The sequence below is a fragment of the Microcebus murinus genome, chromosome 16 (genome assembly GCF_040939455.1).
Source record: "Microcebus murinus isolate Inina chromosome 16, M.murinus_Inina_mat1.0, whole genome shotgun sequence".
NCBI classification, from domain to species: Eukaryota; Metazoa; Chordata; class Mammalia; order Primates; family Cheirogaleidae; genus Microcebus; species Microcebus murinus.
The window spans coordinates 60,033,229-60,049,817 of record NC_134119.1 but is presented as its reverse complement, the minus strand read 5'-3'; the positions used below and the strand labels follow the sequence as shown (position 1 = coordinate 60,049,817).

Genomic DNA, 16,589 nt, shown 5'->3' with positions numbered 1-16,589 from the left:
GCCAAAGTTATCAGAAGTTTGTTTTGTGTACCTCCTTATACCCCAACTCAGACCCCTTAAAAAATATTATGGCATTCAATCACATTGTGCATAGGAAGTTGGAACAAAAGGTGAAAATATATAAGCATCAGTATATTTTATACTTTGAGAGAACTGGATGTTTTTCCTAAATTTCTAAAAAGGTGTGCGCTAGGAATGATTAAAAACAGACTGATTAAAAACAGACTAACGTATTCCATTAATCTAAGATGCCACATATTGTAAGTAAGATACACCATTTTTAATATAGTACTAATTTTTTTTTTTTTTTGAGACAGAGTCTCACTGTGAGTGCCATGGCATCAGCCTAGCTCACAGCAACCTCAAACTCCTGGGCTCAAGCGATCCTGCTGCCTCAGCCTCCCAAGTAGCTGGGACTACAGGCATGCGCCACCATGCCTGGCTAATTTTTTTTCTATATGTATTAGTTGGCCAATTAATTTCTTTCTATTTATAGTAGGGACGGGGTCTCGCTCTTGCTCAGGCTGGTTTCGAACTCCTGACCTCGAGCAATCCACCTGCCTCGGCCTCCCAGAGTGCTAGGATTACGAGGCGTGAGCCACCACGCCTGGCCTATAGTACTAATTTTTAAAGTCATGCAGATTAATCTATAATAGATAATTATAAGATGAATCTCAATTTCACAGACATAAAATGTGGGGTAAAAAGGGCATTTTAGAACTCATGAACTACTAATTCAGTATTTTTTGTTTCCTTATTTTTGTTTTAAATTTGTTGCTACAAAGAGGCTTTCAATTTCCATTCTGTGTGTGTATCTGTGTGTGTAGCTGTTCATACTTTTATTTTTAAACCATTTTATTCCTCTAAATTGATTCAAAGTAGACATGTTCATTTTAATTTCTTTTCAAAAAAATTTTCCCTTGGCTTTATGTTTTCAACAATTTTTGTGTTTTTCTAGTTCAAAAGTGAATTTCATTATTAAATCCTTGTGTGTATGTGTGTTTTAATGGAATATAGGTGGTCAGTTAATGTTTTTTCAGTCTCTTTTAAATTGGAAGCATTTAAGGCTACACGATTTCCTTTGAATACTGTTTTAGCTGGCAGGTCCTGTGGGTTTTTAACATCTAGATATCTCATTTTAATTTTGAATTTCTTTTTGACTCATTAGTTACCTAGGATGTGAGTGTTTTTCTATATTTTCAAAAACTTGTTCTAGATTTAGCATATAGAATTACAATGTGTTTATGACCTGTAAAAACTTCATTAAAATGTTAAAATATTATTCTTTGTGGCCAAAACAAGTTGGGTTTTTGTAGATGTTTTACAGACATACGATGTGAAATAATACATATTCTCTGTAAAGCAGAAAGTTCAATATAATTTTATTATATTAAGCATGTTGATTACATTATTTACATATTCTCTGGTTATTTTATTTGTCTTTCTCTGACAAATGTACACAAAATAATCAGCTATATTTTTTCAAGGTCTATTAATATAGGGATTTTACTTTTTATGTTTAGTTACCATACATTTCACTGCTTATACTTTTTATCTTTACACATAATGATGCTGAATTCCAATTTTTCTAATATTTACAATAGCTACAAAAAATTTCTAATATTTACAATAGCTACAACAGCTATTGTGGCTACAATAGCTACAAAAAAACTACCTAAGAATAAATCTAACCAAGAGGATGAAAGACCTCTACAAGGAAAACTAAAAAACACTGATGAAAGAAATTGAAGAGGACACAAATAAATGGAAGGATATCCCATGTTCATGGGTCAGAGAATTAATATTGCTATAATGACCATACTATCCAAAGCAATCCACTGGTTAAATGCAATCTCTATCAAAATACCAATGACTTTTCACAGAAATAGAAGAACCATCCAAAAATTCAATGGAAGCACAAAGGAGCACAAGTAGCCAAAGCAAACCTGAGCAAAAGGAACAAAGCTGGAATCTTCACATTACTTCAAAATATAAAACAAGGCAACAGTAACCAAAACAGCATGGTATTGAAACAAAAATAGATACATGGGTCAATAGAATAGAGAACATATATATTCATATATTTTACGTATACTAAGGGATAATCTAAATACCCTGACTTGATCATTAAACAGCTGAATGTATCATATATCACAGGTATCCTATAAATATGTATTAATAAAGAATAACAAACAATATTGTAGAAAATTCAGGAGAATGGAGCCATTAAAGATGAACATTAACAGGGCATTATAAGAAGAACAAACAGAAATAAGAAAGTGCCTTTGGAAATCAAAATTGCTATAGATGAATAAAAAAAATTCAAGAGACATTTAGAAAATGTGGGTTAGGAAATCTCTCAGGAAGAAGAACTAAAATAGAAATAGATTCATAATAAAAGAAACTATGCTTTCTTCATAAGTACAAGATTTAGATGTTTAATGAGTGAATTCAACTAAAACTTTTAAGATATCGATCACATCATTTTTATTTAAACAGTGGTCAACAAACTAAAGCCCACAGACCAAATTCACCTGCCACTTATTTGATAAATAAAATTTTAGTGGAATACAGCCATACATGCATGTACATATTATCTTTGGCTGCTTTCACTACAGCAGAGTTGAGTAGCCCAAAAACCCTAATATATTTATTGTCTGTCCATTTAAGAAAAGTTTTCAGATCTGTTCTAGAGCACATAAAAAGAAGAATCCAACCAAAATCATTTAATGAACAGAGAATTTTAACAGAAAACTTTGATAAAGAATGCACAGATGCTGAAATAAAAAAAATAAATTAAAATTTAAAAAAAGAATGCACAAATACATAACAAAAAGACAGATCTACTTACATATATTGAGACAAATCTAAAATAAAAGCTTAGAAAACAGAATTTAGCAGTACCTCAAAAGAATAAGACACAAAGTAGAATTTCTGGTAGAACTATTGCAAAACTGGCTTATTGTAAAGATGGGTTAATATGCAAAACCTCCACAAAAAAATTATAAAAAAATTTAGAGATAAATTAATGGTATACATAAATACCATGTTCATGACTGAAGAAATATATATATATGCAAAACAATAAATCTTATAAAAGATACTATTAGTGAATATCTTCATGAGCTTTGGTTGCAAAAATAATTTTTAAATATGACATACAAATCACTAATCATGAAAGACAAGATTTACAAAATTGACTATAATAAACTTAAGAACATCTATTCATTCCAAAATGCCATTAGGAGATGGAGAAAGCAAGCTATTGAGCAACTGAGTGGGAAAAGATTTTGAAGCACATACAACCCACAAGACATTTATCCAGAATTTAAAAAATGTTTTTTATTAACTCTGCTTTAAAAATTATCTGCGTTTTTTAACCCCAGATAATTCAGTGGGAAAATGTACAAGAGCCTTGGATCAGCAATTCACAAAATCAGAAATTCTTATGTAATAAACATGAAAAAATGTTCAACCTCACTGGCAATCAGGGAAAAGTAAATTAAAAACCTACAACAAGACTAAATTAAAACTAACATTAACCAGAAAGGCTATACCCAACAAAAATACCCAACAAAGGCTATACCCAACAAAAATGCAAATGTTGGTAAGTCTATGGAGCAACACTACACATTTCTGGTGTGAATATATATTGTAACACTTGGGAAAACAATCTGGCATTATCAAACTAAAGTTAAAAACACACATAACCTAATTTGCTCATAATTACACTTCTAAAGTATAAAACCGACAGAAATGCATGCCTATCTGTAACAGGAGATATGTTCACAGCAGCATTATTTATGATTGCTAAGAAATAGAAGCAACTCAAATATCCATTAATAGAATCGATAAATAAACTGTGGCAGTGATGCAAATCTGCATGCAGTCTAGTTAGAAATAATAATGAACAAACAAAAAGTATACATAATATCATGGACAAATCATGTAATCATAACATTAAGCAAATGGAGTCAAGCATAAAAATACATATATGATAATTCCATCTATATAAAATTCAAAAAACTAAACTATAATCATTAATAGTGCATATTTTGATTACAAAACTATGAAGAATAAGGAGAGTGATTACTATAAATGTCAGGATATTGCTTACACTGTATTTAGGATGGAGGGTAGAGGCAGTGATTGCAAGGCATTGGTGAAGGGCTTCTAGGGTGCTGGCCATGTTCTTTCTTAATCAGGGTACTGGTTACATGGATGTTTACTTAACAATAATTTATTAAGCTATAGATTTATGGTTTGTTTATTTTTTGGTATGTATGCTCTATTTCACATTATAAATCATGAAAAAAAGGAGAAAGGTAGTAAAGCTGGAGTTGGGCTCACAGGAAGGCAGCGACTTTTATAACAAAATGGGAGTACATGGGAAAGTTTTTTAAAGTATGATGATAGGCAATAAAGAGACAATGGGAGATGGTCCTATGGATCTAAATTTAAGATTCTTTTTTTCTTTTTTGAGACAGAGGCTCACTTTGTTGCCCAGGCTAGAGTGAGTGCTGTAGTGTCAGCCTAGCTCACAGCAACCTCAATCTCCTGGGCTCAAGCGACTGCCTCAGGCTCCTGAGTAGCTGGGACTACAGGCACACACCACCATGCCCAGCTAATTTTTTGTATATATATATATTTTTAGTTGGTCAATTAATTTCTATTTTTGGTAGAGATGGGGTCTCACTCTTGCTCAGGCTTGTTTTGAACTCCTGAATTTGAGCTATCATCCCTCCTCAGCCTCCCAGAGTGCTAGGATTACAGGTGTGAGCCACTACGCCTGGCCCCACACATTGCCTTTAAATGTCATTATCTCTTTCCTTTAGTCTGAAACAGTTTCTCAGTCTTACCCTGACTGTTACAACCTTGTCACTTTTTTTTTTTTTTTTTTTTTTGAGACAGAGTCTTGCTTTCTTGCCTAGGCTACAGTGAGTGCCGTGGCATCAGCCTAGCTCACAGCAACCTCAAACTCCTGGGCTCAAGTGATCCTCCTGCCTCAGCCTCCCGAGTAGCTGGGACTACAGGCACGAGCCACCATGCCCGGCTGAGTTTTATATTATATATATTAGTTGGCCAATTAATTTCTTTCTATTTTTATAGTAGAGACGGGGTCTCGCTCAGGCTGGTTTTGAACTCCTGACCTCGCGCAATCCGCCCGCCTCGGCCTCCCAGAGTGCTAGGATTACAGGCGTGAGCCACCGCGCCCGGCGCTTGTCACTTTTGATAATTATGAGGCAATCTTTGGAGAATTTCCCTCAATTTGTTTTCTCTGATGTTCCCTCATGGTCAGGTTGTGTGTTTTAGAAGGAATACCACAGAAGCAATCCATGTGCCTATTGGGGGCACATCATGATAATCTGTCCCATTATTGGTCATACTCTTTTTGATCAATTAATTAAGCTGTACCTGCCAGGCTTCTCTATTGTAAACTTATTTCTTCCTTTGTAATTAATAAGGATTTTATGGGGAGGTATTCTGAGACTATGTAAGTATTCCACTCCTCATGAAACTGTCAATTTATTAATTTATATCAATATGGACTTACGAATTTCTATTTCATTCAAAGGTTTGCAATCTACTGCCATTATTTATTTTAATGGTTAGTTTGTCCCAGGTTTGGCAAGTAGGAGTCCCCTCTACTGGCTTCTGTGGCCTTCATCATGTCCCTGTCAATCTTTGAGCACTCCTTACTTTCACCTATAAGATTTTCCAGGCTTATCTTATATTTGCCCTGTCCAACAATGGAATCAATCATTTCTTCAGAAAACGCTGGTTTTTATTAGAGGGGGTAATAGTATTTAGAAAACATGTTCTGAGTGTTAGTATAGTCACTGATACTGGGGTGTCACTTATCCCAGGCTCTCTTCTTAGTGGACAAATCTAATGAAAAAACACACACACGTTACATACACACATTTATATCTATACTTATTTTTATTTTTATATCTTGTATATATAATGAACATTAAAATTTCACAATAATACCTCCAATTCTAATCTACAACCACTGAATTCATTCTAGTTTTTCTCTGACAGTAAAAAATATTACTTCTATTATCCTTAAATATATTATGTGTGTATGTGTATAAAACACTTGATCAGTCCACGCAGAAAAAACCAAGATCCCATTCCTGTTGCCATATTCTCCCTGGATAGATACCTCCTCAGTGTGGTGAAACTACACATCACTGCTTTAGGCCAAAACCAGCTTCACTGGAACACATGCCTACATTGCTCAGCCTCACCTAATAGCTTTAGGATTAAACTGTAGGAAGAGAAGGGATGATGAAGAATCTTTACCAACTGAGCCAGAGAGATGTGATGTGAGAAGGATTTGATCCTTTGTTGCTGGTTTTAAAGACAGAGGAATGTGGCAGCCTCTAGAAGCTAGGAATAGCCCTCGGCTTACTGCCAGGAAGAAAATGGAGACTTTGGACTTACAGATGCAAGAAACTGGATTCTATTACCCAAATAAGTAGGAAATGGATTCTCCCTAGAGCCTCTAGAAAATAATGCAGTGGTGCCAACACTTTGATTTTAGGCCACTGAAACCCATACTGGACTTCTTGACCTACAGAACAGTAAGATAATAAATTTGTTTTGTTTTAAGTCCCCAGGTTGGTGATAATTTGTTATAGCAGCAGAAAAACATACCATGGTTATTAAACTTTCAAAGAAAGCTGTTAAAGACATCAACTATTACAAATACCATTTGTATTTCAATAAATGGTACTGGAACAACTTGATATTAATATAGAAAAAAAATGAACCTCAACCCTGATTTGATATCACTAACAAAAGTTAATTAAAGATAAATCCTAGAACTAATATAAAAAGCTACAACTTTAAAGCTGCTAGAAAAAATATAGGTAAATATCTAAATATATTTACAACTTGGCAGTAGACAACAGTTTTTGGGTCACAGAAATCGATAAGTATAAAAGAGAAAAACTGATAAATTAAACTTTATCAAAATTTGAAAAGCACTTAATCATCAAAAGACACTGTTAAGAATATGACTAAGCAACCCAAAAGCGAGCACAAATATTCACAAAAGTTTATCTCACAGGGGACTAATATCTAGAATACATCAAGAACTTTTATAAAAAGATGAACAAACCAATTAAAACTAGGCAGAAAATTTGAGCAGACATTTCACAAAGGAAGACATCTGAATGGCCAATAAGTTCATAAAAAAGTGATCAACATCATTAGTCATTAGGGAAATTCAAATTAAAACTACTATGCAACATTAAAGAGCACAAATGAGATACATACTCAGAATGACAGCACCAAACGTTGGCAAAGATGTAGGGAAACTGAAACTCTCATATGTTGTTGTCGAGAGTGTAAAATGATATCTCTTTGGATAAAGTCTAGCTACTTCCTATAAAACTGATCATGTACCTATAAACTATATCCAAATAATTCCACTCCTGGGTGTTCACCCAAAAGAAAAGAAAATGCATGTTCATAGAAAGCCACGTCCAAGAATGTTTATAGCAGCACTATTCATAATACCCCAAAACCTGGAAATAGCACAAAAGTTCATCAAGAAAATAAAAAGTTATGATAGACATATAATGAAATACAACTCAGCATTAAGAACTACTGCTACATCACAAATACACACAATCATGGATGAATTTTTGAAACATTATCTGAGTGAAAGAAGCCTTACACAATAGAATGCATATTCTATAAACCCATTTATATGAACTTCTAGAAGGGAAAAAATTAATTTGTAAAGGGAAAATATCACAATAGTAGTTGCATCTGGACATGGGGGTGGCAACTGACTGGGAAGGAGCATGAGAAACTTTCTGGAGTGATGGTATTTTTCTTTATTTTGACAAGATTTTGGTTTACACCAGTGTATGAATCTGTCAGAATTCTTTAAGTGGTAAATTTAAAGTTAGTCAACTTTACTGTATGTAAATTTTACCTGAAACACTGTAACTTGATCCTTTTGTAGTTCCTAAACATGATGGTTGGGTTTTCAAACACATGTGTGAGATGTGCCTCCCTCAATCTTTGTTATGATCTTGGCACGTTACCCGTCTGACAAGAAAAAGAAACCTAATTAGGCCGGGCGCGGCGGCTCATGCCTGTAATCCTAGCACTCTGGGAGGCTGAGGCAGGCGGATTGCTCAAGGTTAAGAGTTGGAAACCAGCCTGAGCAAGAGTGAGACCCCGTTTCTACTAAAAACAGAAAGAAACTAATTTGCCAACTAAAAATATATAGAAAAACTTAGCTGGGTATGGTGGCGCATGTCTGTTGTCCCAGGTACTCGGGAGGCTGAGACAGAAGGATCGCTTGAGCCCAGGAGTTTGAGGTTGCTATGAGCTAGGCTGATGCCATGGCACTCTAGCCCGGGCAACAGAGTGAGACTCTGTCTCAAAAAAAAAAAAAAAAGAAAGAAAGAAAAGAAAACAAAAGAATAGATGTCTACTTTTGGGATCCAGTGGCAGAGGAAAAAGCAGTTATCCAAGGACTGGCTTACCCTGGGATTGGCTTTGAAATCATCTTTCTAAAAAAAAATGAAAAATCTCTTGGTTTTGCATTCTTCCCATAACACATATATTTGATACAATAGAAAAATCATGTCTAAATTACTTGTCAGATAAATTGATTACCTTTTGCAGTTCATTAAATTAATCTTTAAGGAAGAAATAACTTGACCATTGTATTTTCACTGTCACACACGACATGCAGGCTGATTTGCTCGTTGAACCCGTATAGACACTCTGAAACAAAAGCACAAGAAAAACACATTTATAACACAAATCATCACCAGTTACTCAATCATGGACACACAAACCAGACATACATACACAAACAACAGCAGAGATCTCTTAGTCTGTCGCACAATCCCACAGAGTTATAAAATCCCATATCCATGCAGCTTCACGTACAAATCACCTCACACCTACCAGCATGAAGAATCACAGAAATGTGAATTCTTCACACAGAATGTGAATAAAGAATCAGGCAGGAATACAACCATGCACCCGGCCACTGAGAGACTCGCAGTCGGCCCGACATAGCGCGCGCGCGCTCGCGCGCTCTCTCAGGGCCTGCAAAGACACACAGACAGAAGGTTCCACGCAAACCCGAGGTTTCAACGGATTACCTCACCACCTCCGGCTCCTCCTCTGCACCTTGACGGCCCGCGAACCCCCCCTCTCCCCCTCTGGGGGAGACGCTGGGACCACCCCCAGCTCGCTCTCTCACACCCCAACCTCCCGAACGGAGCGCCCGACGCGTGCGCACTGGGCGCCAGCCAGCATTCCCAGAAGGCTCCTCGGCGCGGCCGTAGCAACGCGCGGGTTCCAGTAAGCCAGGTCCGCGGTCCCGGCCTCCTCACGCCCCGGCCGGCGCTGCACGGCCTTCCGGCGCTGGACTACGTTTCCCAGAGCCACCGCTTCCGGAACACGGCCCCATTGCCGTCTGCTCGCGAGATTTGCGGGCCTCGTGTCGGAAAAGGCCGCTTCCGTGGAGGGGTTCGGCTCCGCGCCGCAGGGCTCGCGAGCTCGCTGTCGGGCTGGGAACCGGGCGCCAGATCTTGGAGTCTGGCGGAACTGCACGTCTGTGGGAGTGAGCGTGCCCGTAGTGCCAGGGCGGAAATGTTTGGAGGGAGCGTCGCTGGAACTGCGTATGTGGCCGCATCTCCGGCTTGGTGTGCATGCTATACAGCCTGCTTCGTATTGCCGACTGCATGGGAGACTGGGCGTGTGCGACTGCGGTTGCGTGCGCGGAGAGCGTTTGTGTGACTGCGAGTTGTGACCGTGTCGTGTGCTTACCTGATCGGGGATGTACTTATGTACCCGTGATTGTGTACGTACCGCGCGTATAACTCGGACTTGCTTGTGACCCCAGTTATACACGCGGTGCTTATGTTGTGACAGGGTGTTTGGATGTGCTTGTGTCGCTTTGAGGTTGTGTATGTGCCTGGTATCGAGTGACTGGTATTAGCCTGTGAATTTGAGATCTATGACAGTGTTGCTGTGACACGGTGTTTGGTGTTACACGCTTGTTTCCTTGACCTTGTACTTGGTTGTATGACTCTCTGGGTGACGGTGTGTGTTACTGACTGTGGGGTTGTGTGTGCCGTGTTCATGACTATGAAGAGGGTACAAGTGCTGCTGTCCGAAGGGTGTTTTTCACAGTATGTGTCTCTGACAAGGTGCTTGGATGTGATTGTATGCCTTGTGATTGGATTTTGTTTAAGACTAACAGTATAACATAACTTGGTGATTGTGACTCTGCCTGTGTGGCTGTGGAAATGTGATTGTGTGTGAGACGTTGTATGGTCATTTGTATATTTTATACACTGTGACCTTATGGGAGTTAGTGGGGTACAGAGGTAAAATTTCATTTTGATACTTCTGGGGTTCATTCTGGGGCTGAGTCTGCCAATGGATCATGAATGTGGCTTTGTGTGCTCCCTTGAGGACTTAAGGACTTGAGTTCTTTCTGTTTTGACCACAGTGGCCTCCCATTCACACAGGGCCTGTATTGCTTCATTTCTGCATCATCCTCGGTTTACCTTGGGAATTGTAGTTTAAGTTCATTGCTGCTTCCTGGTATCCTTAAGGGGACTGGATGCAAGGAAATGGCAAGCAGGAAGGAAGTCAGAAATGTGAGCCCCTGAGTAAGAATAGGAGTTCTTCCCGAGCCACAGACTTGGTCTTGAGATAAGAATTTTAAGGCTGATAGTACCTTCAAGATAGGACACTGGAAATGTAATGAGATTCCAGGAGTGGGAATAATTCCAGAGGGAGTGCTTCCAGCCACACAATTCAGAACCTGTAGCAATCCACTGTAGGGCCATGTCTCCAGTGGACAGCTTTGAATCCAGAAATAAATTCTAGCCCCAAACAGCTGTGACCTCGGCCCTTCTTTCTGATACAGGGTGCAGAACTGTTCCAGTTTCCTTCTGACTTTTTATATTACATGAGGGGTAGATTAAAGGAGCACAGGAAAAGGGTATGTTCTAATTTAGAGTATGCCCCAAGAAAGGCCTAGTATTTCATTCCATTTTCTTTTTGTGAGAGTAGATCCCAGAGGAAAAAAGAATGGCTGTTGTTAAACATTCAGTAGCAAAGTTTGAAGTGCTTCCTCTTTGTTTCCTGAAATGCCTTTGCTATTTTAGGACATAGAAATCTTTGTTTTCTTTTTGAAATTTCCTACCTAAGCCTTCTCAATTGATGGAGGGGCAAGGCAGTTGTTTTGTAGATTGGGAGCAAGGAAAATGTGCAGTTTATTGTGATGGATGCTTCTCAATAGGAAGAAGGGATCTGAGACTCATGGATTTTAAAAGGAGACTTCTATTGTGTTATTTCTGACACAGAAATATTCTGTTTGTTTGTTTTGTTTTTGTTTTTTTTTTTTTTTTTGAGACAGAGTCTCACTTTGTTGCCCTGGCTAGAGTGAGTGCCGTGGGGTCAGCCTAGCTCACAGCAACCTCAATCTCCTGGGCTTAAGCAATCCTACTGCCTTAGCCTCCGGAGTAGCTGGGACTACAGGCATGTACCACCATACCTGGCTAATTTTTTGTATATATATTTTTTTAGTTGGTCAATTAATTTCTTTCTGTTTTTTAATAGAGACTGGGTCTCACTCAGGCTGGTTTTGAACTCCTGACCTCAAGCAATCCACCCGCCTTGGCCTCCCAGAGTACTAGGATTACAGGCGTGAGCTACCACGCCCTGCCTCATAGCAACATTCTGGTTTGTGTGTTTTTACTTTATATTTTTATTGAAATTTTCAAATGTACACAACAATATAATGAACTATCATGTGCCCAACTCAAAAGTTATCACTTTCCAATCTGGTTTCATTTATTCTGACTTCAGTTCAAAATTCTTTCTAATTTTTCTTTTGATTTCTTTTTTGACTTATAGGTTATTTTTATGTGTGTTATTTTGTTTTCAAATATTTTGAGGAGCTTCCAGAGATATTTTATTAATGATTTCTAATTGCATTCCATTGTGTTTATAGAATACACTTTGTATGACTTGAATCCTTTTGTATGACTTGAATCCTTTTAAATTTATTAAGATTTGTTTTATGACCCAGAATTTGGTACATCTTAGTAAATTTTTCATGTGCACTTAGAAAGATTATATTCTGCTGTTTATTTATTGAGCACCTATATCAATGATTCTCTTCAGGGGCAGTGATTCTCCCTTGGATAGTTTGGAAATATATCTGGGTACTTTTTTTTTTTTTTTTTTTTGAGACAGAGTCTCGCTTTGTTGTCCAGGCTAGAGTGAGTGCCGTGGCGTCAGCCTAGCTCACAGCAACCTCAAACTCCTGGGCTCCAGTGATCCTTCTGCCTCAGCCTCCCGAGTAGCTGGGACTACAGGCATGCGCCACTATGCCCGGCTAATTTTTTTATATATATATCAGTTGGCCAATTAATTTCTTTCTATTTATAGTAGAGACGGGGTCTCGCTCTTGCTCAGGCTGGTTTCGAACTCCTGACCTTGAGCAATCCGCCCGCCTCGGCCTCCCAAGAGCTAGGATTACAGGCGTGAGCCACAGCGCCCGGCCATCTGGGTACTTTTGAATGTTAAAATAACTGGGTTGAGGGTAAAGGCTTCTGGCTTTTGAAGGACTGAGGGTCATGAATCTAGATTAGAGGTTACCCAGATTTTTCTATAAAGGGCTAGGCAGTAAATATTTTGGGCTTTGTGGGTCACATGGTCTCTGTTGCAGCTATTCATTTCTGTTGCCATAGTGTAAAAGTAGCCAACGGCAATATATAAATAAATGAATATAGATGCGTTCAAATAAAATTTTATTTTCAAAAATAATTGGCGGACAGTAGTTTGCCAACTTCTGATCGAGTTGTCCACTAGTGCATAAAAAAGAATTGTTTGTGACTTGCAAAATGAGGACCATCGCTGGATAGAATGTGTTTATATTATCTGGGTCTAGAACTTCATACATAAAGCATTTTTTGCATGATTTTTTCAAATTGCTGAATTTACCTATTTTCCTGTTATTGGGTGGTTTTACTATTATTACAGGTACATCTTCCAGGAATGCAACTGTGGCTTGATTGAGAAAAGATTATACTTTGTTTAAGAAATTTACTGAAGTATTTTTAACCATTTCAAAAAGTCACAGTATTAATTGTAATATTTGTAATACTAATTATAATATTTGACTTGCCAATAGTAAATACTTACAAAAACCTTCATTTGTAGATAATGTATTTGTTTATTCTACACATACACATGAACATAAACACACAAATATATGTAGCCTTTATTTCAAAATGTCAAATATACATAAAAGGCGTCAACAATATTTAGTTGAATATGGCCATTTTATAAATCTCAATTTGTTCATTATAAATAGTAAGCATAAGCATTTAATTATTTGTGCCTTCTAATATAGTTGTGTATGAAATATTAAGTTGTTCACTAGCTCCATTTTTGACATACTATATATAGATGTATCATACTATATATGAGTTTCATTTCTTTTTGTATATAGAGAGCATTGAGTTTGACTCAGATAAGAACCACCATGTCTCTTCTATCCCCCTTAGTATGTGTTTTGAGTTGGAAGCCAGAGAAAGGAGGAAGAATGGAATAAAGATAATTCTAACTTAATCATTTGTTGCTGTGCAAAAAAGCCTGGTCTCACCATTCTGTTTTCTCCTCCCCATCTCTCCCTTCTCCTACTCTGCTTCTCTAAGATAGGGACCCAGAAGAGGACTGATCGTTTCTTGCAGCTCTAAAAATCATGGCTCAGGTGAATTGATGTTTCTTTGTGCCCACTTCAGTTAACCTTTTTTTTGGGTATGTGTGTGTTTGCAGTCCCTATTCCTGAAGCTTCCTAACACTCAGGAATGTGCTCCCCAGTTTATCCTATTCTTATAAGTGATAATGTCTTTCTTTAGTGTGTTTTTCTGATCTAACCTATATTCACATACTTATTTAACAATCTATTCAGCATCTATGGCTAGGAGCACTGATGTAACAAAAGCAGATTTCCCTGATGTTATAAGATAGAAAAGGATGGCACCACACCTAAAAAAATTTTTAACTTCTCTTTAGACCTAAGTTTTCCAGTTAGACAAGATAGGAGTTCGTCTTACTACGCTCAGTCTCAATATGTGGCAAGAGCTATGCTTTATGAGCTTTTAAGATTAGGAACATGACTAGTGAATGAATAGAGAGAGATCAGAGATCTTCCCAGGAATGCATGATTGATGAATACCAATAGCATGGATCATTTTGAGATTCAACATTAAGTGATGATCTTGAATGTGTAAGTTTAGATTATCTTTTCCACCTTTCTATTGCTTAGAACAAGGAAAAGTTATATTTACACGTGATGAATAGTAACAAGAAAGATCATCATTCACCTGCATGGGTTGTTGAGAATTACAAACTCTGAGAACTAAATACCTGAAGATTTTTATATAAGCTAAATAGCTAAATATGAGCACTTATTAAGTCAGATATGTTCATTATAAGGAGCTATTCTGTAGACTATAAAAATATTTACTGAATTATTAGTGACAAGGAAAATGTTTACGATGGAATATAGTACTCTGATATAATGATGAATCTTTACTTTTATACAAGTATTGTTTTATAAGATTTTATAGAAAAACTTTCCTGATTATGTTTCTTATTCCTTACATAGAGAAGAAAGAGAAACTTATATTTATTGAGAATGTATGATATACAGCAAACATATTGTACCGGATGCTTGTGTATGCTATTTCTTTTAACTGGGGCATTGCATTTACTTTATTATTCCAGACTTATCTGTATAATGAGATGTTCTATATGCAGAAAATATCTACAGCAATGGAAATAATCAGGAACATGTTTGTACTTCCCAGATTGTTTGTTCTGTTGCTTCCTTTGTGGGCTGTTCCTCATCATCTCCCCCTCCATTGAAAAAATATTTCCACAACTGATATTTTGCTTGTTATTTCAGAGATCAGTGATGTTCAGGGATATTGCTATTGACTTCTCTCAGGAAGAGTGGGAATGCCTGGACCCCGTTCAAAGGGATTTATATAGAGATGTGATGTTGGAGAACTACAGCAACTTGGTGTCACTAGGTAAGGATATCTGTCCTTCATATTTTGGGGTCTACCTTTGGAATGACTGGTTTCTCTGCTGTCATTTCAAAGATGCTTTTTAAGTAATTAACTGAATTTCTTATTCTTAAAGGAATGATTTAAAATTACTGAAAGTAGACATAGTCTCATAGGGCATCTTTATCTTCTTCATCCTTCAAAAAGCCTTAATGCTTTTTTATAATACCTGTCTTCCTACCACCTTCCTTGATGCTCAAGGGACTAGATTTGAATTCTGGGACACTTGGAATATTGTCAAAAAAAACAGGCTATACATTACTAAACTTTAGATCTGCTGTAGGAACTCTAAAGTATTTACAGGCCCAGTCATAAATTTTAAAAATAGATGCAGAACTGTATGGTTTTTCTCATCAGAAGAGCCTATATCATTTGTAGAGTGAATAGGAGTGGATCAATGCATTTCATTAATAACTCAAATCCATAAACACAATCCATTACTTACAACAAATACACTTGCTTATATATACTTGATAGGTGAATATTACATATTAAGAATTTTACATTGAATAAATATGCTAGAATCATCTTTTATTGGAAAATAGCAGAGGATGAACCTGTGATTGTCTAAGAAATTATTGGAGTTTTTTCCTGTAGTATTTTAACAAGGGACAGAACCTGTATCAGTTAAAACTTTAATGAGTGATTTTCCCACTTAGATGATCACTTTATTCCTTGTACACTTCATATCACTAGAACATAACTGTCTCTTGATACTTCATTCCTTTTTTCTTCTGAAAGCTTTAGGAAGTTATTGATCCCTACGGGATCCAAGTTGTGTGGGGAAAAAGACCTATGACTTGAGAAGAAAAGCAAGGGCTTTTCAATGATCTCCCTAAGGAATCCCACTTAATCCCCACTTCTTCCTTTCCCTGTTGGTCTTTTATTATAATTCTTCCCACTTTCAGAGGAGGAACATCTTCTCCACTCACAGAGAATGACCTGTCTCTGCCTCTGAGGTGTATTTTTGCTTTGCGTTAAATGTTGTGAGATTACAAAAGAAAAAGAACAAAGGAGGAATGGCTTATCCTTTTCCCCAGTGCCAGTGCTTTTATGTAAACTTGGGAGTCAATTCCTTTGCAGACTGTTCTGCTTTTATAAATTTAGAGTTATATCATTGTCTCCATACTTTAAAATATGTTCATTTATTCAAAATATATTTATTGAGGGTCTATTCTGTGCCAAGGACTATAGTAAACAATGGAGAAATAATGATCTCTTAGATAACATTCCTAATGTACAGAAACTTACATTCTTATGGGAGAAATACAAAATAAGGAAACAAAAATATACGTATATGTATGTGCATGTATATAAATATAATAATAACAGGTAGTGATAAGCAGTATGAATAAAGTTAAAGAAGGGTAGGCAAAGAATAATGGGGAGTGGGAGTAGCCTGTTTTATATATGTAGATTTTAGAAAAGCCTCTACAAAGGTAATAT

At 36.9% G+C, this 16,589-nt stretch overlaps 1 protein-coding gene and 1 non-coding gene across 2 annotated transcripts; both read left to right on the top strand.

Moving 5' to 3' along the window:
* The first annotated feature begins 7,972 nt into the window (after window positions 1–7,972).
* Window positions 7,973–8,076, top strand: LOC142861536 (small nucleolar RNA U13). Its single transcript, XR_012912762.1, has one exon. It is a non-coding gene; the product is annotated as a small nucleolar RNA U13 (small nucleolar RNA).
* A 643-nt stretch (window positions 8,077–8,719) lies between these two features.
* LOC105877019 (uncharacterized) lies at window positions 8,720–13,780 on the top strand. Its single transcript, XM_075993438.1, has 4 exons — window positions 8,720–8,746; window positions 9,058–9,665; window positions 11,620–11,742; window positions 13,725–13,780. The coding sequence occupies exons 1-3, from the start codon at window positions 8,720–8,722 to the stop codon at window positions 11,654–11,656; spliced, it is 672 nt and encodes a 223-aa protein (XP_075849553.1). The 3' UTR covers window positions 11,657–11,742; window positions 13,725–13,780.
* Window positions 13,781–16,589: the final 2,809 nt, after the last annotated feature.